This window comes from Pelophylax lessonae (genome assembly GCF_965119305.1).
Source record: "Pelophylax lessonae genome assembly, chromosome: 3".
Classification (NCBI taxonomy): Eukaryota; Metazoa; Chordata; class Amphibia; order Anura; family Ranidae; genus Pelophylax; species Pelophylax lessonae.
In genome coordinates this window covers 604818485-604841749 of record NC_138770.1, presented here as the reverse complement: position 1 = coordinate 604841749, position 23265 = coordinate 604818485, and the positions used below count along the sequence as shown (strand labels likewise).

The 23265-nt window shown below is 43.6% G+C and overlaps 1 protein-coding gene across 1 annotated transcript; it reads right to left on the bottom strand.

Moving 5' to 3' along the window:
• Positions 1-19213: 19213 nt before the first annotated feature.
• Positions 19214-20790, bottom strand: LOC309549272 (uncharacterized protein). The gene has a single exon (XM_082249415.1). It carries the CDS (start codon positions 20718-20720, stop codon positions 19419-19421), a length of 1302 nt encoding a protein of 433 aa, XP_082105541.1. The 5' UTR covers positions 20721-20790; the 3' UTR covers positions 19214-19418.
• Between the last annotated feature and the right edge of the window lie 2475 nt (positions 20791-23265).

Genomic DNA, 23265 nt, shown 5'->3' with positions numbered 1-23265 from the left:
TGTGTGCTGTATAGCACTAGGACCTACAGCGCTTGGAGGCCGTTCAGGCCGGATTGGGGATCCCCTTTGTGGATGATCCTGGTGGGATACAGGTTAGGATCATCCACAAAGGGGATCCCCAATCCGGCCTGAACGGCCTCCAAGCGCTGTAGGTCCTAGTGCTATACAGCACACAGGACCCAACACTTCTGGTAAGTCATTTATTTCTACCACAAGCCACAGGAAAAGAGGAATCCACGTCACGAAAGTCACGAAATTTTATTTATTGAGCACAAAGCACTTTGCACCTGATCACTACTTGAAAAGACTTTATTTATTGAATTTTACATTTATTTTATTCACATATATTGATCACCACTGGAAAAGACTTATTTATCTATTTATCAATTCCTTGGAACTTTTTATTAATTTTCATGTGTTTAATTGATTTGTATTTTCACTTATATTGTAAAGATAAGTTTTCAACATTGTTCACATACATTAAGTTAATTGTTTTTTTGCGGCAAGCGCTGTATATAGCCTAGGCTATTTTTCTATCATCCATTTTAAATCTACAGCTGCTGCCACACAATATATATTTTTATATTTATATCTCACTAATTACACATATTTTTATATTTTTATCTTATATTTAAACAAAACCTTTTCCGAGTCGCACAGTACACTAGTATAGTAGAAAAATAGTAGAGAAATAAGTTCCACGCTGTGGATATCTTAACGGATGGAAAAGAAGAAATCAGGTCGCAGCCTACCCTGGACTACAATCCTAGGATTGTATGAACAAGAAAGATCAGTGGGTGGGTAATTGGCGCTACCTGTAGTAAATGTAGTAAAGTGCAAATGCCAATAAATGTGTATAAATAGAGATCTCAATGAATATAAACGAAAAGTTAATGTTATAAAAATGGCATATATATATAATAAATAAGATTAAAAGATCAAAATGTAAACATTAGGGATAATAAAAAATCATAGTGCAAACGTGTAATAAAAGTGTAAAAATCAATATGAAATCGGTTAAAAGTGATAAGTGACCCAAGTACGAATGGTGTGAGCTGTACCAATATAAAGTGACCAGTGACTGAAAGGTACTATGTGGGAGATCAGAGGTATATAAATATATAAATATATTACCAACAAAAAGAGTATAAAGTATACGTGCAACAAATGTGAAGAAAAATAATCAATAGTATGCAATCAACAATAATCATAAGTTTAAAAATTGATGATTAAGTGGCCAGTATCAATAAAAATAATCCACTCATAAATAAAAATAGTGGAATAAAATGTGATAAGTGCAAATAGTGCAAGAAAATTTGTGCACAAAAAACAATAAGTATTTGATAACTGGCTAAAGTGATGATCGAAGTGACCAAATGAGTGAAATTAAGAAATAGTCCCAGAAAATAAGTCCAAATCCAGAAAGAATTGGTAAGTGGATGAAATTCAGGGTGACCCCGTGGTGGGTAACTGGTGAGGTAAGGGAAAAAAATCCCACTAGTAAGTAGCCTACTAACCAGATATACCCACCCCACACAGGGGTATAGAGCGGGTATTTAAGATGTAAATGGAAATCCTTCTTTTGGCTCCCAACTTCCTTCCAAATGGGGGGGGGGGTGTTGGAGGCTATCCCTGGGGGTCCTGGGTTTCACCAAGGAGATACAGGATATGTAAGTCCTCTCCGATACAAGCAGTATTAGATGCGGTGTCCGTAAAGGAAATGTAAATGGCTTGTCCGTGGGATCATACAAGGCAAAAAGCAAAAAGCCACATAGTGTAATACTGTATGGTTTATTGGAATATTCAAACAAAAAAATGGGTACTCACAAAGGAACAGGTAATGCAAGCGTGTAAACGGCGTCCCGGAACGCAATGCGTTCCAACAGTAAGCCGGAAACCGGAAGTGATGTGACGGCGCTGTACGCGTTTCGTCATCAGACGTCTTCTGCAGTGCTGCAGATGTCTGATGACGAAACGCGTACAGTGCCGTCACATCACTTCCGGTTTCGGCTTACTGTTGGAACGCATTGCGTTCCGGGACGCCATTTACACGCTTGCATTACCTGTTCCTTTGTGAGTGAACAGCCCACAGATTAAGCCATCATGAAAATTTATGCACATGGAATGAGGGTTCTATCTGGCCAAGCATAACGATTCGCTGAGTAACATCTGTGGACAAGGGAGTATCCTGGCTTGGTGAGCAGCGGGACAGAGATCATCCCTGGTGACACGAGCATTTGAGTGGTCCGATCAAAGCGCATTTCTGGTGAGTGTGCATTACCACAGGGGCTTCACAGTGGTGCGGTGGAGGTGCACTATAGATCGCTGAAGCACGGGGATTCTGTGATCCATTTACCTGAACTGTTTACGGAACTCTTATTAGCTTGGGAGTGCAAGCTGCAACAGCAGTGCTTTCACCAATATTATCGTGGACTCATTTGCATTTATATGTAGCGCTGCTAGTGTGATTTTGTTCTTATACTTGCACCTTGAGCAAATTTTGCACCTATGGGATATGTTTTTGTTTTAATAGCAGCAGCTTGGTTTTCCCTTACGGGATTTATTATTTTAATATATTTATTTTGTATTGCTTATAGCGCTGGGTGAGTGGGTTTATTTTATTTATACTTATTTGCACCTACTGCTTTTTCTGAGATCTCTTATATACTGCACTGCTGAATACACTTCACTATCTGATCTCTTAAATTGTAAAAAGCACAAATCTCTCTCCCTGCCTAACTGCCTGCTAGCAATGTCTTAACTAGACTACACTGCTGACTACACTGCACTCTCTGATAAACTACAAATCACGTTCCTCTCCCTGCCTCAACCACTTCCTCTTCCCCTTACACTCTACATGCCGCTGCTCTATGTGAGCAGCCTTATATAGTGTGGGGCGCGTAATTAACCCCTGAGCTATGATTGGCTAAAGGCAGCCTGACTTTGTCCAATCATGGCAGAGATTATTTAATTGGCCAAAGCATGGAAGTCAGGGTGCATGCTTTGGCCAATCACATAATGCACTGCAGGCGTGCAGTGCATTATGGATGAGGGCGCTCAAATTTCCCACGAAGAAGCCCATTTGTTCGCCATTCGACAAACGGGCGAACAACCAATGTTCGAGTCGAACTAACGAACACGAAGCTCATCCCTAGTGTTGAGCTGTTCACTTTGAGGTCAACACAGAGGACAAGGAGGCACACTTTACGTCTAGACTAGAGGAAAATAGATTTAGTCGCCAAATACTGAAAGGTTTCTTCACTGTAAGAGCTGTGAAAATGTGGAATAGACTCCCTCCAGAGGTGGTTATGGCCAGCTCACTAGATTGCTTTAAAAAAGGCCTGGATTCTTTCCTGGGTGTACATTATATAAATGGATACGAATATTTATAGGTAAAGTTGATCCAGGGAATATCCGATTGCCTCACGGGGGATCAGAAAGGAATTTTTTCCCCCTGCTGTAGCAAATTGGATTATGCTTTGCTGGGATTTTTCACCTTCTTCTGGATCAACTGCGGGTATAGGATTGTGGTTATGTGATTGTATGGTTGGGTTTTCTTTACTGTTTTTATTGGTTGAGCCAGATAAACTTGTGTCTTTTTTCAACCTGACTATGTAACTATATATTCCTGTAGGCCTCTTGGCAGCCTTCCTGACGAGTTTTCTTCTTGTCTTTTCATCAATTTTGGTGGGACTTCCAGTTCTTGGTAATGTCACTCTTGTGCCATATTTTCTTCACTTGATGACTGTATTTACTGTGCTCCCTGGCATATCTAATGCTTTGGAAATTATTTTGTACCCTTCTCCTGACTGATAACTTTTCAATGAGATCCCTCTGGTGCTTTGGAAGCTCTCTGCGGACCATGGCATTTGCTGTAGGATGCGACTAAGAAAATGTCAGGAAAGACCTACTAGAACAGCTGAACTTTATTTGGGGTTAATCAGAGGCACTTAAAATGGTGGCAGGTGTGTGCTGACTATTAAACGTGAGTTTCAATGTGATTGCTTTATTCTGAACACAGCTACATCCCCAGTTATAAGAGTGTGTAAACATATGCAACCACATTATTTTAGTTTTTAATTTTTACTTAACCCCTCTAAAAGATTTTAGTTTGTTTTTCAATTGAGTTGTACAGTTTATAGGTCACATTAAAAAGGTGGCAAAAGTTCTGAAATGATCTCTCTTTATCTCATTTTTTTTACATCACAGAAACCAGACATTTTAAACAGGGGTGTGTAAACTTTTTATGGCAACTACATGCATTGGTACAAGGCTGCACAGTGCAACCCAATGTACATGTTGTGATCAGGCCCAAGGAAGGGATTGCACTCACATTGGAAAGATATCCTCTCACTCAGTTTTGAGATTGCAGGACAAGCTGTAAAGGAAAAGCTCTCCAGTGAGACAGAATGCAAAGAAAATGCAATTTTAACCTTCCCCTACAACTCTATCCAAGAAGTTTTGGTTTTAGGCCCCTTTCACACAGAGAGTCCGTTCAGATCCACCTGTCAGTTTTTTTGGTGGAGACATGTCTGCTGACATCCGATCCGTCAAAAGCGGACGGACGGAAACATTTTTTTCCATCCGTCTGGCGGATCGGATGAGAACGGACAGACAGTCCGAGAAGAATGGGGACCTGACAGCTCTGTCTACGCACACACAGCGCAGAGACACAGCTGTCATCCTCCTGCTCAGCGGGGGAATCGGCGAATCGATCCCCCGCTGAGAAAAATGGAGTCCGTCTGACGGACTCCTTGTGTGAAAGGGGCCTTAGATATACTTTAGAGCTCCATTCACATCTGTACAACTCCAAAGTCATACAACTTTGACTTTGAACTGTGATAATGGACAACTGTTGCATGTATAACATTCCGGTTTTACTTTCATGTGACTTTTGACAGTTTACATTGCAGTCTATGGCACTCATGTTGCATGAAATTCAGACCAAAGTAGTGCATGAACTACTTTGAAGTTGCTGCAACTTTAAGTCGCACATGAATGGTTATGATTGTAAAACATGGGGTATGACTTGTCATGCGACTTTGATGTCCAAAGTCACAAGTAGCACAAGTTTGAATGGGTACTTAAGCCCATATACAGGGAAATGCTTCTTTGCAGCGGGGCTGCCATTAAATGCTCATTTAGATCTAGGGGAGCTGCAAAAATTTTTACTTCCTTGATTCTTCACTACACTGGCACTCTTCTATATTCCCCCCATGCTCTGGCATTGGACTGTCCCTCAGTGTCCTCACGTCCAGTGCAAGGCTATGGGCTCTGCAATTGAATGGTTGACATCAAGAGACATGCATCTGACAGAGCATAGGGATAAAATGGCTGCAGGGGATGGGGGGAGCCAAGGGTCAGGTAAGTATAAGGGCTTTTAATGCCCCCCCCCCTTCCCCAAGACTAAACAAGCATGTAACCCTTGTAGTTGCTGGGGCAGTCCCACTGCAAGGAAGGATTAAGCTTTCAGTCAATGGGTATTAACAAGCAGCTTGAAGCAGGTCAGAAGCTCAACTGCAGTGTAAACTCACCGATTTATAAATTCTGATCTTAGAAGTGTCTCAAACTAATGTCAAAAGCATGTCGCATTGGCTGTTATAGTGAACAGCTGCTCTTTAACCTCCTAACGACCGCCCGCCGCAGTTTTACTACAGCAGGTCGGCTCTGGCCCGAGAAACGACATAACTGTACGTCCCTTTGCGGGACCATTAGCGGGGGCGCTCGCGCACCCATTTGCCACAGGGGAAGCTGATCAGCGGGTCCGGGGGGCTGCGATTGCTGCCAGGCACTCACAATCACTCCTCGAGGAGACAGAATGGTGGTCTGCCATTGTAAACACAAACCAATCAAGAGATACAGTGCTACTGGCACATCACCATGTGCAAATAGGCAATAAGGTGCTTGAATGATCAATAAAGTGCTAGGTGACAACGAAGTTGCTAAACAATAAAGTGCTAAAATAGTGTAGACCAAGTAATATGCCGAAGTAATAACATGTAGGTATGAATAAGCCCACACTACACATCAAATCAAAAACATGTGCAAAATAAACAATAAATAGGCTGTGCACAATCAATTATAATGTACTAATAAATATGCAATTAATAATAAAAAAAAAAGTGCAATAACATCCAGTATAAAAGTCCAAAATATGGAATAGCAGTATCTTCAGTATCCAAAAGGTGCTCTAGTGCTCAATCAAAAGCTGTAATCAGTGCTTGTGATCCCACCACCGTAAGCAGATGGCCTGTCACTCCACCGTATCTTGAAATACCCTTTGAAGCTCTGCAAGAGTTAATCAATAGACTGGCTTCTTATTCCACACATTCTGTCAGCACCATATATTAAAAAAAAAAAAAAAAAAAAAGGGGGAGAAGGGGATCTAGTGCTCTCTGTAACACTCGTGTTTATTAAAAGTAAAAATTACAGCATCAATACTCACATTCTCCTTCACATCAGCTGTGTGGGCTGTAAAAGCTTCTCATATGGTAAGCTCGTGCGGTGGGAGAGATGCACAGAACCACCTCCTGTGTAGACTGCGGGTCACGACTGTCTGGAGTCTCTGCCCCCCTATACGCGTTGCGTCATGCGCTATGGGCACTCGACTTCCTCAGTAGGGGGGTGGTCCTATGCATCTCTCCCATCGCACGAGCTTACCATACGAGAAGCTTTTACAGCCCACACAGCTGATGTGCAGGAGAATGTTAGTGTATTGATGCTGTCATTTTTACTTTTAATAAACACAAGTGTTACAGAGAGCACTAGATCTTCTCTTTTTTTTTATATGGTGCTGACCGAGTGTGTGGAATACCAAGCCAGTCTATTGATTAACCCTTGCAGAGCTTCAAAGAGTATTTCAAGATACAGTGACCCTGTATATTACCTTAACCTCCCTGGCGGTATGATTATTTCAGATTTTAGGTGCTGAAAGTAGTACATTGTTTTGCATAGAAATCTGTTGTTTTACATTTTAAAACTCACCTGTCCCTGCGTTCCCCCGCTTTCCTCCCACTGTGTGCTCGGCCGATGCCAACACTTGTCTTCCAGTTCCCTTCTCTGCGAGCGTTGCGATGCAGGGGGGTGGAAACCGGCGGCAAATTCAAAAGTGTAAATACACAAATGACATGATACAAAGCTGTGATCCTAACGGATTACACTGTATCATTCCATTTCATCACAGGATTTCACCTGGTGACTTTTCCAATGCCCTGCCTGTGCTTTTCCAGTTCTTTGTGCCTGGAAAATAGAGAACGACCATGGCGTCCAAAAGCATTATTTTTGCGCAAAAGCGCTTTTAGACGAACTGGAAAACAGCGAAGCAGAGTTACTTGAAGAACTGAGCGATAGCGATTTGTGGGAAAATTCGTCATCAGGTATGGAAAGTGACGACAGCGACGATTCTGATGTCTCTTTCTGGCACATCGCTCTGTTGGAAATTCTGAAGAATCATTTCATATTCTTCCCAAATTCCACAAACTATGTGTAAGAAAGAGACATCAGAATCATCGCTGTCATCACTTTCTGTACCGGATGACGAATTTTCCCACGAATCCTTATCACTCAGTTCTTCAAGTAACTCCTTCGCTGTTTTACAGTTCGTCTAAAACCGCTTTTGCGTAAAAAAAAACGCTTTTTGGACGCCATGATAGTTCAAAATTTTCCAGGCACAAAGCACTGGAAAAGCACAGGCAGGGCACTGGAAAAGTCACCAGGTGAAATCCTGTGCTGAAATGGCATGATACAGTGTAATCCGTTAAGATCACAAATTTGTATCATGTCATTCGTGTTTTTACACTTTTGAATTTGCCGCCGGTTGCACCCCCCTGCGTCGCAATGCTCGCAGGGGGGAACCGGAAGGCAAGTGCCGGCAATCGGCCGTGCACAGAGCGGGGAGAGACTGTCAGGATGCCGGGGAGGATGGCAGGGAAGGGGAGTAAAGTTCTGGGGTAATCCCGAGTGTTGCTCAGGTTTACCGCTTTTGGTACTGAAAAATAACCCCGAGCCACACTCGGGAATACCGCCAGGGAGGTTAAGCAATTAAGCGTGTGTGACCCAGTGGTGTAACATGGGTCAGATTATGAGGTGAGAAGCCATCTGCTTACGGTGGTGGGATCACAAGCACTGATTACAGCTTTTGATTGAGCACTAGAGCACCTTTTGGATACTGAAGATACTGCTATTCCATTTTTTGGACTTTTATACTGGATTTTATTGCACTTTTTTTTTTATATTAATTACATATTTATTAGCACATAATTGATTGTGCACAGTCCATGTATTGCTTATTTTGCACATATTTTCGATCTGATGTGTAGTGTGGGCTTATTCATACCTACATGTTATTACTTCAGCATATTATTTGGTCTACACTATTTTAACATTTTATTGATTAGCACCTTTGTTGTCACCTAACACTTTGATCATCCAAGCACCTTATTGCTTATTTGCACATGATGATGTGCAAGTAGCGCTGTATCGCGATAGTTTTTTTGTTTACTTTGGATGCACAGTGATATGCACATTTTGATATAGCGGCTGCAACCATATGATTGATCACTTTATATTCAGTTTGCATTTAGTTTAAAAGTCGTGCTGACACTCATATTATTTTTGCATTGTAAACACGGCAGACCGCTGTTCTGTCAGTTATGAACACAGGGATCCTGTGCTCCTCTTCTTTAGGAACACAGGTCTCGCCCCCCCCCACAGTTAGAAAGCACCCCCTAGGGACACATTTAACCCTTTGATTGCACCCGGTGTTAACCCCTTTCCCTGTCAGTGTCATTAGTACAGTAACATATTTTACCACTAATTACTGTTATAATGTCACTGGTCCCCCCAAAAGTGTAAAAGATGTCAGTGAGATGTCCGTTCTGTCCGCAGCAATGTCACAGTCCCGCTAAAAATCGCTGATCACCGCCATTACAAGTAAAAAAAAAAAAAATTAAAAAAAAGGACAAATCTTTTCCCTAGTTCATAGACACAATAACTTCTGCGCAAATCAATATACACTTATTGGAATTTTTTTTACCAAAAATATGTGGCAGAATACAAACTGGCCTAAAATTATGAAAAAAAGTTTGATTTTTCATTTTTTTTGGGAATGTTGTACAGGCAGTAAAAAATATTTTTTTTTTAGAATTGTAGCACTTTGTTTATAGCGCAAAAAATAGAAATTGCACAGGTAAACAAATACCACCAAAAGAAAGCTCTATTTGCAGGAAAGAAAAAGGAACAATTTTGTTTTGGGTACAGTGTAACACGACCGTGCAATTCTCATGGAAATTAACAGTGCCGTATCGCAAAAAATGGCCTGGTCATTAAGGGGGTAAATCCTTCCGGTCGAGAAGTGGTTAAACCCACCCATCAATGAGATACAGATTGAAGACAAAAAGCATCTGTAAATAAAGACCGTTAAAAAAAAAAAAAAAAAAAAAGTGCACTTTAAAGGCAAAGAACACTTATCCTTTTTGCCCCATTCCCTAAACTAACCCACCCTTCCTCTTTACAGATGCATACTTACCTTGATCTGACAGCCGCAGTTCCACTGTCTCTTTACATAAGAAGTCTATGAAGGGGGAGGCTGGATTGGGGAAAATAGCAAAAAGTATAAGTGCACTTGTTTAAAACGCCCCTAGTCCAGTGCCTACAAAAGAAAACTTTGTTCTCTTGCAGAGCTTCACTGCCTGAAAGATCTTCACATTAAGCCCCCGTTCACGTGCAAGCGATCCGACTTCGGGTGGCGACCTCCGAGGTCGCGGTGCGAGCAGCGCGACGCGACCTCGGAGCGGCCGCCACGGACTTCATTACATTGAAGTCTATGGCGGTCGCCTCCTGGTCGCCCCAAAGAAGCTCCGGACCCTTTTTCTAAGTCGGAGCGACTTGTGTCGCTCCTATTAGAACGGGTCCGCAGCTTCCCTATGGGAGGCGACCAGGTCGCCTTAGTGTGAACGGGGGCTTAATATACTACTGATAGTGTCAGTTACCTGCATCTCTTGCTGCAGTCTGTGGTTCCTTCTGCTAGCGCCTCAATCACCTCTGCATCCTGTTGTGATGTAAGGGAAGGCAGGCAGAAGCCTAGACCAAGGCCGGGGGATGCATGAGAAGGGTCCACAAATAGGCACTGGACCACATTTGCATAAACTGTCTATTACAATGACATTTAGTTTGCTAAAGCAGGAAATCAAAAACAAATTGCCATATTTAAAGCGGAGCTCCACCCAAAGGGGTTTTTCACAACCTCCTGCCCTCCACTGCCACATTCTGCACTTTTTAGGTGGGGAGCAGGTACCTGGTTTTGACAGGTACCCACTCCTACTTCCAGGTAAGATCGCCTATCTACAAAATTTCCAGCCTCTCCGGCTTCCTCCCGTTGCCTTCTGTGACATACAGGACCAGAAGACGGTGGGAACATTGAGCGCAGCTCACTCATGCGCAGTAGGAAACCGGCTGTCAGAATGTATTGGCTTCCTTAATACGCTGACAGATCTACAGGAGATCTACATGCCGTCAGCGATCTGCTGATCACTTGTGCAATACTTCTCAGGCTCCTGTAACAAAAAAATTGAATGAAAATTTTTTACCTGTAATTATATATATATATATATATATATATATATATATATATATATATATATACACACACACACACATATACATACACAAAACATACATACAACACACACATATTATATATACATACACTTTTTTATAATGTGAACTTATCCTTTAACCTTTTCCCGCAAACCGACGTGTCTGTACGTTCGGCTTGCAGAAGTGGTTTACATTCCCTGTGACAACAATAAAAGTGATCAGATTCTGTCACAAGGAATGTAAACCACTTCTGCAAGCCGATTGTACAGACACGTCAGTTTGTAGGAAAAAGGTTAAAGGATAAGTTCATGTTAAAAGAAAAAAAAAAGAAAAAAAAAATCACATGTGAAGTATTGCCGAGATCGTCAGAGCAAGAGCAATCATTCTAGAAAAAGACCTCCTCTAACTCTAAACTGGTAACCGTTAAACATTTTTAAGTACCATAGTTTGTCGCCATTCCACTAGTGTACATAATTTAAACCGTAACATGTTGGGTATCTAATTTTTTTTTTTTAGGGTATCCATTTACTCGGCGTGACATCTTTCACAATATAAAAATAAAAAAATTTTGGTAACTTTACTGTTTAGGTTTGTTTTTTTTTTAAATTGAGTAAAATTTATTTTTTTCTAGCAAAAAATACTAATTTTAACTTGTAAACAACAAGTGTAAGAAATAGTCTTGGTCCTTAAGTGGTTAAGGTCTAGCAATTTGAGCCCACTCTCCAGGTCCTTTAAGGCCCGTACACACGTACCGATCGTCGGCATACAAACGTCGGCGGACGAAAGATCTGCCGATTGTACGCTTGTTAGTATGGTGCCTCCGACAGCCGTCAGCGCACATTCTGCCGACAAGAGTCTGTCTTGCAAGCATTTAAATTTTTGTATGCTGACACCAGAACGGCCGATTGTTCGCCAGTCAGTACAGAATTCGGACGACAGACCGCAGATTTGCAAGACTGGGCATGCTCAGAAAAGAAAAAACACAGGGAAAGTTAACCATTACATGACATCACTTCTACAGTCGGCGGACAAAATTCTTGTGCTGTCTTTGCACTTTTCAACAGACACCGACAGCCCAGGGACAAAAGACGGCCGATCGTTCGCTGACGATCGGTACGTGTGTACGGGCCTTAAGTCTCACCTGAGGCTGAAAGATCACTGCAAGACCAAATCCAGCCCTGGGTACTATGCTGAAATGACGCTTTCCCTGTGAAAATTGTAAGTGCAATACAGGTTTTTTATTGTAATGAATGTATTTTACAATACACATCTGTTAACCTGCTCTCTAAATCTTTTTACTATTATAGTTTCAGTTCTTCCTATGGATATTCCGCTGCAATACTTAGTGTATTTCTTTTTTTTTTTGTACCTTGGTCTGATATGAACTCTTCCTTTAAAGCGGTAATATACTCATTTTCACTACTTTGAACAATATAAATCATCTGTGTTCATATTACATGACTAACCTTTTCTCCTGCCTGTCACTTCAGCCGTTCTCTATTTACTTTGTTCCGGTCAGTGACGTCACCGGCGCATGCTCTGTGTACCCTGATTTTCCGGCAAGCTAATGATGCTGCCGGAATAATGCAGGGTCTATGCCGGGGCTGCGTCATTTCCTCAGCTGGACTTCAGCCCCGTGCTCACGCGAGACTCAGAGGGATAGAAGGGCGATAGTGGACAGCCTCCTATTGGCTGTCCAAATGGTTAATGAACCAAAAACGAGGCTTGGTTTCGGCGTCTACTGCGCATGCGCGGGATTTCCGAACACTAGACATACTGTGGGCGGAAATTCCGCACTGCTCAGCAGACGGAAACCACAGCAAGGATGGAGGCGCACAACCCGACAAAATACCGACCGGAACGAAAGAAATTAGAATTGTAAGTAAAACTTATAATAGATTGTTTACATGATATTTGATTGAATATTACATGTTACTGGCGTTGATTGGATTTTAAGCTATAGAAGTAATGAGTATTCTACCGCTTTAACTTTCCTAGCCCTATTATAACAATTCTCTGTGTGCGCAGGGCCATGCTATGTATTTTGTATGGCTACATGCACCCAATAAACTGCATGTCATTTTTAATGTCATGTTTTCTGAAGGTGACAACAGGTGAACACGTCTGTCCATTAGCAGCCTGTGACATGGTGAAGACAAAAAGCACAATTAGAGGACAGGGACAGAATGGTGTCACCTTCTGACAGGTGACAAGGACCTTTACAGCAGGATCACATGGAATTATTTTAATGAAACCTGCAGATTTAAAAAAGGCTAAAACCTAATATTTTTTTTTAATTTTTAACATATTAAAACCTTTAATAAGATGTTAGTGGCTGGGTTTACATACGCTTTAATTTAGAGTATGAACGAAACAGTTAATACTTTTGAATTACAATTTTTTTTCACTACAGTTTCACATTGTATACAAAACAGGCCCTGTTATTTTGAACATTTTACAAAGAAAATAGCTAAAAATGAAGGATCCACCTTTTGCTGGGTCTCTAGCTGCCTCTGGTGCTTTCCCAATGGCCTGGGATACAGAGAATTTTTGGGGGGAAAAAAAACCCTTGCAGTGCCTCCCCCCACACTGCAAGGGTAAATTTTTTATTTTTTTTTTACCTGGAGTACCAACTTACCACCTGCTCCCCCAGCAGCCAGTGCTCTCCTCTTCTCTCCTAAGCTCCAGGTTGTGGAGAGGTCCTTGGTGTCCTCACTTCCAATACAGGACTACCAGTCCTGCATTCTACAGGATGATATCACAGCTGCAACCACCAAAGAAAAGAGGCTTTGGGAGACCAGTCACGTTAGAAGGATCCTGTAGAATCTAGGGATAGGGCAAGTATGTCATTTTTCTTGGTACCCTAGGCAAAAATTACCATTTAACCCATGCAGCATTGGGTGGGGGCCAATGGAAGGGTATTTATTTTTTTTTCCATTCACTTAAAGCCTTTCCTTTTGCCGGTTCACATTAGCGCGACTTGTCAGGCGACTTGTCAGCCTGACAAGTCGCGCTCCCTCGCGGTCCATTGACCGCTACAGGACCCGTTCTAATAGGAGTGACACAAGTCGCTCCCGACTAAGAAAAAGGGTCCTGTACTACTTCGGGCCGACCTCAGAGCGACTTGCATAGACTTCCATTATGTGAAGTCCCTGCAAGTCGCTCCGAAGTCGTGGTGCAATGTAATGCACAAGTCGCCCCCGAAGTAGTAAGGAGTCGTGTCGCCTCAGTGTGAACCGGCTCGGTTCACACTACCGCGACCAGAAAGTTGCCCCATGAAGGAGCGACTTTTTAGCCTGACTTTGAAGAGACTTGTTAAGAGACTTGGAAGAGACTTGTGTACTACTTTGAAGAGACTTAAATGATAGGCGACTTTGTCTGTGGGGAATGCCTGGCTAATCTTTTTCTTCTTCCTGGAAAGTCTGATAACAAGTCCCTTAAAAATAGATAAGGATCCGACTTAGAGGCGACTCCCATTGAAGTCTATGTGCACAAGTCGGATAGAGGTTACCTTGAAGTAGTACAGGAACCTTTTCTGAAGTCGGAGCGACTTCAGTAGTGCATATTAAGACGGCTCTCATTCATTTACATTGAATTTGTGATGACAAGAGACTTGGGGCGACTTGAGGGCACACAAGTCACGTCCCAAGTCGGAGTAGTGCGTTTGTTTAGGTGAAACCATTTACTGCACTAACAGGTGCGCTGTAATAACTATGTAGCCGAGGCTACATACAGTATATAGCGCTGTGTTTAGTTAGTGGCATTATAAAATTCCTGTCCTACTCCCAGAAAAAAAAAAAAGACCAATTACATTTTCACAGGGAGCTTTGTATTTTATGAATGAATACAAAGCTTCCTCTGATCGGCTGATGCAGAGTTTGTGATGTCATCCACCCTCAGCCAGAGGAAGTTTTGTATTCATTCATAGTAAACAAAGCTTTGCATGAATGGCTGAGCAGCACTCAGCCCAACTATCTTGTTCTGGAAGGACAACAGGAAGGTCTTGCCCCACAGTTGGAACATAGCACTGTATATAGCTGAGGCTACATACAGTTAACCTCCCTGACAGTCTGATTAGGTCCAGATTTCCATGCTAAAAGCGGTACATTGTTTTGCATAGAAATCTGTTTTACATTTTAAAACTGACCTTCCCCTGCGATCCCCCGCCGTCCTCTCGCTGTGGGCTCGGCCGATACCGACACTTGCCTTCCGGTTCCCTTTTCTGCGACCACTGCGATGCAGGGGGGTGGAACCGATGGCAAATTCAAAAGTGTAAATACACAAATGACATGATACAAAGCTGTGATCCTAACGGATTACACTGTATCATGCCATTTCAGCACAGGATTGCACCTGGTGGCTTTTCCAGTTCTTTGTGTCTGGAAAATAGAGAACGTCCATGGCATTCAAAAAGCATTCTTTTTGCACAAAAGTGCTTTTAGACGAACTGAAAAAAAAGAGACAGGCAAACTGAGTTACTTGAAGAACTGAGCGATAGCGATTTGTGTGGAAAATTCATCATCAGGTACAGAAAGTGATGACAGCGACGATTCTGATGTCTCTTTCTGGCACATAGCTCTGTTGGAAATTGTGAAGAATCATGTGATATACTTCCAAAATTCCACAAGCTATGTGCCAGAAAGAGACATCAGAATCGTCGCTGTCGTCATTTTCCGTACCTGATGGCGAATTTTCCCACGAATCGCTATCGCTCAGTTCTTCAAGTAACTCCGTTTCGCTGTCGCTGTTTTCCAGTTCGTCTAAAAAGTGCTTTTGTGCAAAAAGAATGCTTTTTGGACGCCATGGTCGTTCTCTATTTTCCAGGCACAAAGCACTGGAAAAGCACAGGCAGGGCACTGGAAAAGTCACCAGGTGCAATCCTGTGGTGAAATGGCATGGTACAGTGTAATCCGTTAGGATCACAGCTTTGTATCATGTCATTTGTGTATTTACACTTTTGAATTTGCCGCCGGTTCCACCCCCCTGCGTCACAACGCACGCAGGGAAGGGAAGCGGAAGGCAAGTGCCGGCAATCGGCCGCGCACAGAGCGGGGAGAGAGTGCGAGGAGTGCAGAGAAGGGGAGTAACATTCTGGGGTAATTCCAAGTGTGGCTCGGGGTTACCAATTTTGGTACTGAAAATTAACCCCAAGCCACACTCGGGAATACCGCCAGGGAGGTTAATAAAGTGTGCCCAGCAAGTGCAGTAAATAGTTTTGGTTAGCTTGGCCCTAACAAACTATTTAAAGGGATATTAAAACGCAGACATAGGATTTAAATGTTCATCTTGAATGAGTGGTCCACCGCACAAGTGGTCTTTGGGAATTTGCCCAACAACCAGCTGCACAGTAGAGTGGAGTGGTAGAAGTAACTTCAAAGACAAAAGTTCTCTGGATTGGGGCAGACTGCATGTAGCTACACTTACTGTACCCCAGGGATATAGCATGCCGCTAAGGCAATTCATTCTAACCTAGTCTACACACAATAGAAACATCTGTTTTTGGGCTAATAAACACTTTTAAAATGATCAAAGATATAGCCTACATCCTCATACTAAGCAAGAAATGTACCAATCAACAGGATTGTAGAAAAATGACTGTGCCATGTTTTATTGCATTGTAACAAAGAGAAAGATAAACAACAATGAAACTTAAGAGTATGTATAGCCATTGCCTTAAGCCCCGTACACACGATCAGATTTTCGAACGATCGGTCGTCCGTTTTTTGTGGCATGCTAGTCTGATGTGGAAAGTGAAGAGGTTATTTTCATATGAATTTTCCCGTACAACAGAATTCTACTTCAGAAGTGATGTCATGTGTTGGATTGCTTTGTATGTGTTCTTTAGTCTCTGAGCATGCCTAGTCTTGCTCTTAAGATTTTTTTCCGTCTAAATCTGTACTAATGAGACGAAAATCGGACGTTGTTTTGACGGACGACAAAAATTATATAGCCTCCACATCAGGATTTTGGCAGCCGAAAAATCGGAGTCGGCTGTCCAAAGCACCATACTAACAATACTAATACTAGTATTATACAATACTACCATACTAACAATCCGAAAATCTACAGAAAATCGACAGATCGTCGTTGGACGAATTTTCCCTACAGATTTTCTTATCGTGTGTACTGGCCTTTAGTCTTGGACAGTTGAGAAGGGTTAAAAAAATCAGTCACATTTCTATTGTTGTGTCCCTGCTGGGCAGAGTCACCCTCAATAGGTCCTAGGGAAAAACAAAGACACACACACACAAACATGATGGTGAAACCCAACATTTTTACAGTTTTCAAACAGGAAGTGAGGGGAAACCCTCCAGTGAGGACACCTATTGGGGCAGCAATTAGGCTGTAGATATTTCCCTTTATTTCTTGTTGTTCCTGTAGGACAAGTAGTAAAGGGAAATCTCCTCAATTGGCCAAAGACAGCAAAAACAACTGACAGATGTTTTAACCCTTTTCTATTCCGTCTAAAACTTTAAAAAAGCAGTTTGGGCTATACATACACTTTAGGGAGCAAGTGAAGTCAAACCATAAAAAAGTGGAATTTTTTCACTGCAAGACATGTTAGAGAACAATGACCGAACTATAGACCTCAAGCTATATAGTTTAATTGTATCACAAAAGGGGAAGAGTTTGAAATCCAAACAAGTTTTAAACATATGTACATTGTACAGATCTGCAGTGTGATTACTCTGTGGTCACCCACCAGTTGGTGGACAGTGTGGTTGCACATCAGCTGCAACTGTTTACATGTATCCATCAACCCAAAGGCTGAGAAGGTCAAAAATGAACATGTGGTCAACCTAAAATGACAGCCCCTAGAACAAAAACTGCTTTGGGCATTAAGTGCAGGCACCTGGAGGCTGCTCTGGCAAGGCAAAGCTGGTGCCAAAACTTGCCTGCCCTTTCTTGATTCCTGCACGTTGCCACCGGCCAGTGAGTGGGGTCCACCAAAAGCTAATAGGAATGTGGGGGCTTTTCAGGACTAGAAGGAAGTGGCAGCACTTTACCTGTTAGAGCAGCCTGCCATTTACCAGTATACACAGACTAAAGCTGGCTACACATTATACAATTGTCTTTAGATTTACCAAAACCATATAATAGGAGGTCAAACCTAATCACTTTATCAATTTCTAAGTGCAATCAGGCAGGCCCTTCCACTACATAGTTAAAGGTAAATCTAAAGGAAATTGAACAACAAAAATTGTATTATGTGTAACCAGCTTAAGGCTGTGACAGGTCTGTGCCAGACCCTCTAGAGCAGTGATGGTGAACCTTGGCACTCCAGAAGTTTTGGAACTACATTTCCCATGATGCTCATGCCCTCTGCAGTGTAATTGAGCATCATGGGAAATGTAGTTCCAAAACATCTGGGATACCAAGGTTCGCCATCACTGCTCTAGGGGGGTTTTCCCCCTCCCCCTAGGGGGTATTCCCTTCCCCTCCCCCTATACCTGCAGCACTTTTTGCATTCTTTGCCCCAGATACTCTTTAAATTCCATGTTGTACCCTTCTCAAGTAATAATTCTGGCATGTCTCTATGATAGTGCTTCAGTTCAACAGTCAGTCACACTCTGCACTGTTTCTACAATGACATGTCCAAAAATAGTGGAAAACATAAAAATAAAAAAAGGAAAGGAAGACCTTCCTAAATCATAAAATCACGTTTCTCCCATCCAAAACCCCTCCCAGAAGACATGTCAAGAAAGTGCGCGTCCAGCCAAAATTATTTTTGGATGGATTGGGGAGAAATTGGAACCCACTGGGTTTGACGGTAAGCCAGGACTCCATCAAAGTCTATGCTTCTGTCCCAGTGACAGCAGTTCATCCAAACAGGAAGGGAGGGGTATTCTTATGCCCCGTACACATGTGCAGATTATCTGCAGACTTTTGTCTGCAGACTTACCAAAACCATATAATATGAGGTCAAACCTAAACACTTTCAATTTGTATGCAATCCGGCAGGCCCTTGCACTACATAGAAAAGGTAAGTCTGCAGACAAAAGTCTGCAGATAATCTGCAGGTGTGTATGGGGCATTAGTAACACAATTATTTTTTGCTAGTAGGAGGTAAAGTTTTTTTTTTTTTTTGAACATTTTTCCTCACTTCATGTCTGGTGAAAAACAGTAAGCAGAACTAAGGCTCCGTTCACATGTCAGTGTATGGATCGCGGGCAGAACCGCCGCGGTTCCGCCCATGATCTGGAGATTATTGCAAATCGCGGGACGCCTGTGCGTTGCCCGTTGATTTGCAATAGCCCCCCAAACGCTGAGCGATGTTGCCGCGATTTCCGCCTGCCGAATCGTGGTAACATTGCGCAAAAAAAAACCGTGGGACGCATTACGCCCAAAAAAGTACAAGAGCTTCTTTGGAGCGTATTGCGTCCCGCGATTTTTTTTGCGCGATGTTACTGCGATTCGGCAGGCGGAAATCGCGGCAACATTGCTCAGCGTTTGGGGGGCTATTGCAAATCAACGGGCAACGCACAGGCGTCCAGCGATTTGCAATAATCTCCGGTTCGCGGGCGGAACCGCGGCGGTTCTGCCCGTGATCCATACGCTGACATGTGAACGGAGCCTAAAGGTTTTCTTTTTTGTTTTTTTAAGAGGAAGGCTAAAACCAATCAGCTTTTCATTATTGCAAATTGTTTCCTCAGCACCTGTCTCCAGGACAGAAAGTGAGGGAACATCACATCGATGGAGCTCCAGATTGCAGTAAAAACCTAACAGGGCTTCTAATCCCTCCCCACGCCATCCAAAAAGGGAACAAAATAATAGTTTTGGCTGCACATGCACTTTAAGTTATAAAGAACAAATTGATGGCCTCAAGGCTTTAGCCTGCCTGTGTCCTTCAGGTACTGAATCACACTTGGGATATTGATTCCTCGAAACGCTGGGTTCGTGGCTGCGATCTTATGGAAAACATTGACCACCTCGCCCTCCTCCATGTTTTTAATACTGTTGAAGAAGATCTCTGTGGCTGCACTTGCGCTTGGGGGGAAAGGGCTGCGGATTGGATAGGAGGGCTGCCTAGGCATAGGCGCCTGGGAACCTGACGCGTATGGATCCATCCTGCTCACAGGAAAACATGGGCCCTCCTGACGATTCCAGCTCGGATAACCATATGCGGGCTGAGCAGGATGACTCCTGGGCGGGAGTGGAGGTGGCACTGGGGCGTTCTGTACACCCTCTTCCCTCGCTTGCTGTTCACGAAACCTCCACAGCGCTTCTGTGCAGTTGCGGATGATCTGCTGGATGTAGTGGGCGTCCCCATCGCTCTCGATCTTGTAATTCCTCAGATAGTTCAAAAGGTCCTGATTCCTTCTAAATTCCAGTTCCTGTATGGACAGTGACCAGTCGGGCTCTCGCTCAAACTCCCTCAACTGCGGGCGTTCGCGTTCTCTCATGAGGGCACGCTTAGCTGCCAAAGCGCCGTTCCTCCTGGCGGCGACGGACAGTCGAGCCACCTTGGCCGCGGTTGCACTGTCCACTTTCTTCCTTAGCGGGGCTCTTTTGCGAGCGAGTCTCTTACGGGCCTCAGCCGCCCCAGACTCCTCCTCCTCTTTCTGGGAACCCGCACCATCTTGCTTTTCCTCATCACTCTTGCATGGCGAAAAGTCGCTTCTCTCGCCACCCTCGGTATCGTCAATGGTGTCGGGATCGGCAGGGTTTGACTTGTGGGCTTGGATGGTTTTACGGCCGCTTAGCTTGAGGATCTTCTTGGAGATGTCCCTGAGGGCTCGGAGGTGCTCACCCTTCCTGGAGTAGGTCTTCTCTCCCAGGGACATGTCGGGGTAGTGCTTCTCAATGTAGCGGGTCATGTGATCCGTGTCCACAATGTGGCCCACCACCTTGCGCCAATCACCCTGCACTTCGCACAGCTGGCAGTCATATGCATAGGCAGAGTCCACCAGTGTCTCCACAACGTACTCCAGACCTAGGATGGGCTCCCCCTTCATGTGCATGTCCAGGAATAACTGTATGGTGCCCAGTCTCTTCACCTGATGGGGGGCAGCGAGCCCCAGCTTCATCTTATGCTTGTTCCCGGTCACATGCTCACACAGCTGCACTATGGACGAACAGCACACGTTACAAATGCGGCACTTGCGCTTGTTCTCGGCCTCCATGGCGCCCGGTGGTGACGAAAAAAAAAAAAAAAAGAACCCCAAAGATGCTTCCGGCGCTGACCTCACCTGCGCTGTCTAGCGGAAATAGAGGAGGCGCGCAGGCGCAGAAACAATAGGGAACGGAAGAACGGAAGCACGCATGCGCTTTGCGCAAGGAACGAGCTTTTTACGTCGTGCGTGGTATCGCGTGATTTCTTGTACGCATGCGTCGTAGTATTCCCGGGATGATGGTTAGGGCGCATGCGCGACAACTCTGCTGCTGCTGCTGCTGCTGCTGCTGGAGCCTTGAGCGTTATGTTAGTGGAGGGAAACATTGTAACGTTTGTGTTACTTACAAGGGACGTGATTGGTTATGAGGAAATAGGCGTCAGCACCCATTCATTTTCATGACAAATTGCAGATTTGTTCTTTCTGGAGCTAGCCGTCATTTTACAGGGTTTTACCAACATGGGCACTTTACCCCTGAAATTTCCAGGCAGCCCTTTTCATTTTTTGCATGCTTATTTAACCACTTCACTCCCTTTTTTTTTTTTAAGTAATTTTTTTTTTTTTTAAGTAATTTTTATTGGAATTATAAGTTAACAATTTCAACAATAACATTTACAATTATTTGTTACTTCTGACTCATTGCTTGGTACATGTAACAACAGTTAAGAAAATGAAGAAAATTATGAGAATACAGGAGTACCAGGTAACAGTTAGATGAGAAAAAACTATTAACCACTTGCCGACCGCCGCACGACTATCTACGTCGGCGGTCAGCCCCTCACAGGCAAAGTGACGTAGGGCTACGTCACTAGCTTGTGAGGGTCTAGGGAGCGAGCGCGTGCCGCCGGAGGCGCGCTCCCGCTCCCGCGTGGTCACGGACCCCCCCGCGCGTGTGACTGGCGGACCCGATGTCCGCCGGCCACTCTGCGATCGGCGGGGGAGAGGGAGAAAGTCAGGCAGCTTGTGTAAACAAGCTGCCTGTCATTCTCCCCTCTGTATGAGAGCTGATCATATGGATCTACTATGTAGATCCGTTGATCACTCTGCATACAGCTGAAGCCACAGCCAATCACAGTTAGAATCACGCCCCTAGGGACACACACAGCCCCTCCCTCTCAAATAAAGTTAACCCCTTCACTACCAGTGTATTTTTACAGTAACAGTGCATATATATAGCACTGATTACTGTAGTAATATCACTGGTAACCCCAAAAGTGTCAAAAATGTCAGTCAAGGGTCCGATCTGTCCGCCGCAATGTCGCAGTACCGCAAAAAAAAACGCAGATCGCCGCCATTACACGTTAAAAAAAAAAAACAACAAAAATGACAAAAATCTTTCCCTTAGTTAGTAAACGCAATAACTTTTGCGCAAACCAATCAAAATACGCTTTTTGGGATTTTTTTTACCAAACATAGGTAGCATAAAACAAATTGGCCGAAAATGTTAAAAAATTTTGATTTTTACATTTTTTTGGGGGGGAATTTCATATAAAAAAAAGGGAAAAATATTGCTATTTTTGCAAAATTGACGCTCTTTTTTTGTTTATAGCGCGTGATCAAAAAATCGCACAGGTGATCAAATACCGCCAAAAGAAAGCTCTGTTTGTGGGAAAAAAAGGACGCCAAATTCGTTTAGGTACAGCGTCGCACGACCGCGCAATTGTCCGTTAAAGTCACGCAGTGCCGAATCGCAAAATACCCCCTGGTCGTTTAGCAGCCAAATCCTCCGGGGCTTAAGTGGTTAAAAGATATACTCCTTGGCCAATTCTGACACTTCGCTCCTACATGTAATAATCTAGTTTTTTTTTGCTAGAAAATTACTTAGAACCCCCAAACATTATTTATATATATATATATATATATATATTTTTTTAGCAGAGACCTAGAGCACATGGTCAAACATAAGGACCATGGGCCGAATCAGGCCATCCAAGCCATTTCATGTGGCCCATGCACCTCTCCTGCAGCTGCGACATCCCCCTCATCTCTGCCCCCATCTTGTCTCAGCAGTTGGCAGCAGAAAGGGGGACAGAACTCCTCTGTCAGATCCTGCTCTTTTTTGTGCAGCCACAGAGAGAATTGTGTCTGTCCCCCCTGTCTCACCAGTTGGCAGCAGAAAGGGGGACAGAACTCCTCCACCAGATCCTGCTCTTCTTTGTGCATACACAGAGAGAATTTTGTCTGTCCCCCCTGTCTCAGCAGTTGGCAGCAGAAAGGGGGACAGAACTCCTTCACCAGATCCTGCTCTTCTTTGTGCATACACAGAGAGAATTTTGTCTGTCCCCCCTGTCTCAGCAGTTGGCAGCGGAAAGGGGGACAGAACTCCTTCACCAGATCCTGCTCTTCTTTGTGCATACACAGAGAGAATTGTGTCTGTCCCCCCTGCCTTAGCAGTTGGCAGCAGAAAGGGGGACAGAACTCCTTCACCAGATCCTGCTCTTCTTTGTGCATACACAGAGAGAATTGTGTCTGTCCCCCCTGTCTCAGCAGTTGGCAGCAGAAAGAGGGACAGAACTCCTTCACCAGATCCTGCTCTTCTTTGTGCATACACAGAGAG

What these genes read in the sequence shown, in the direction of transcription:
- LOC309549272 (XM_082249415.1), bottom strand. Translation starts at nt 20,720, where the DNA reads ATGGAGGCCGAGAACAAGCGCAAGTGCCGCATTTGTAACGTGTGCTGT.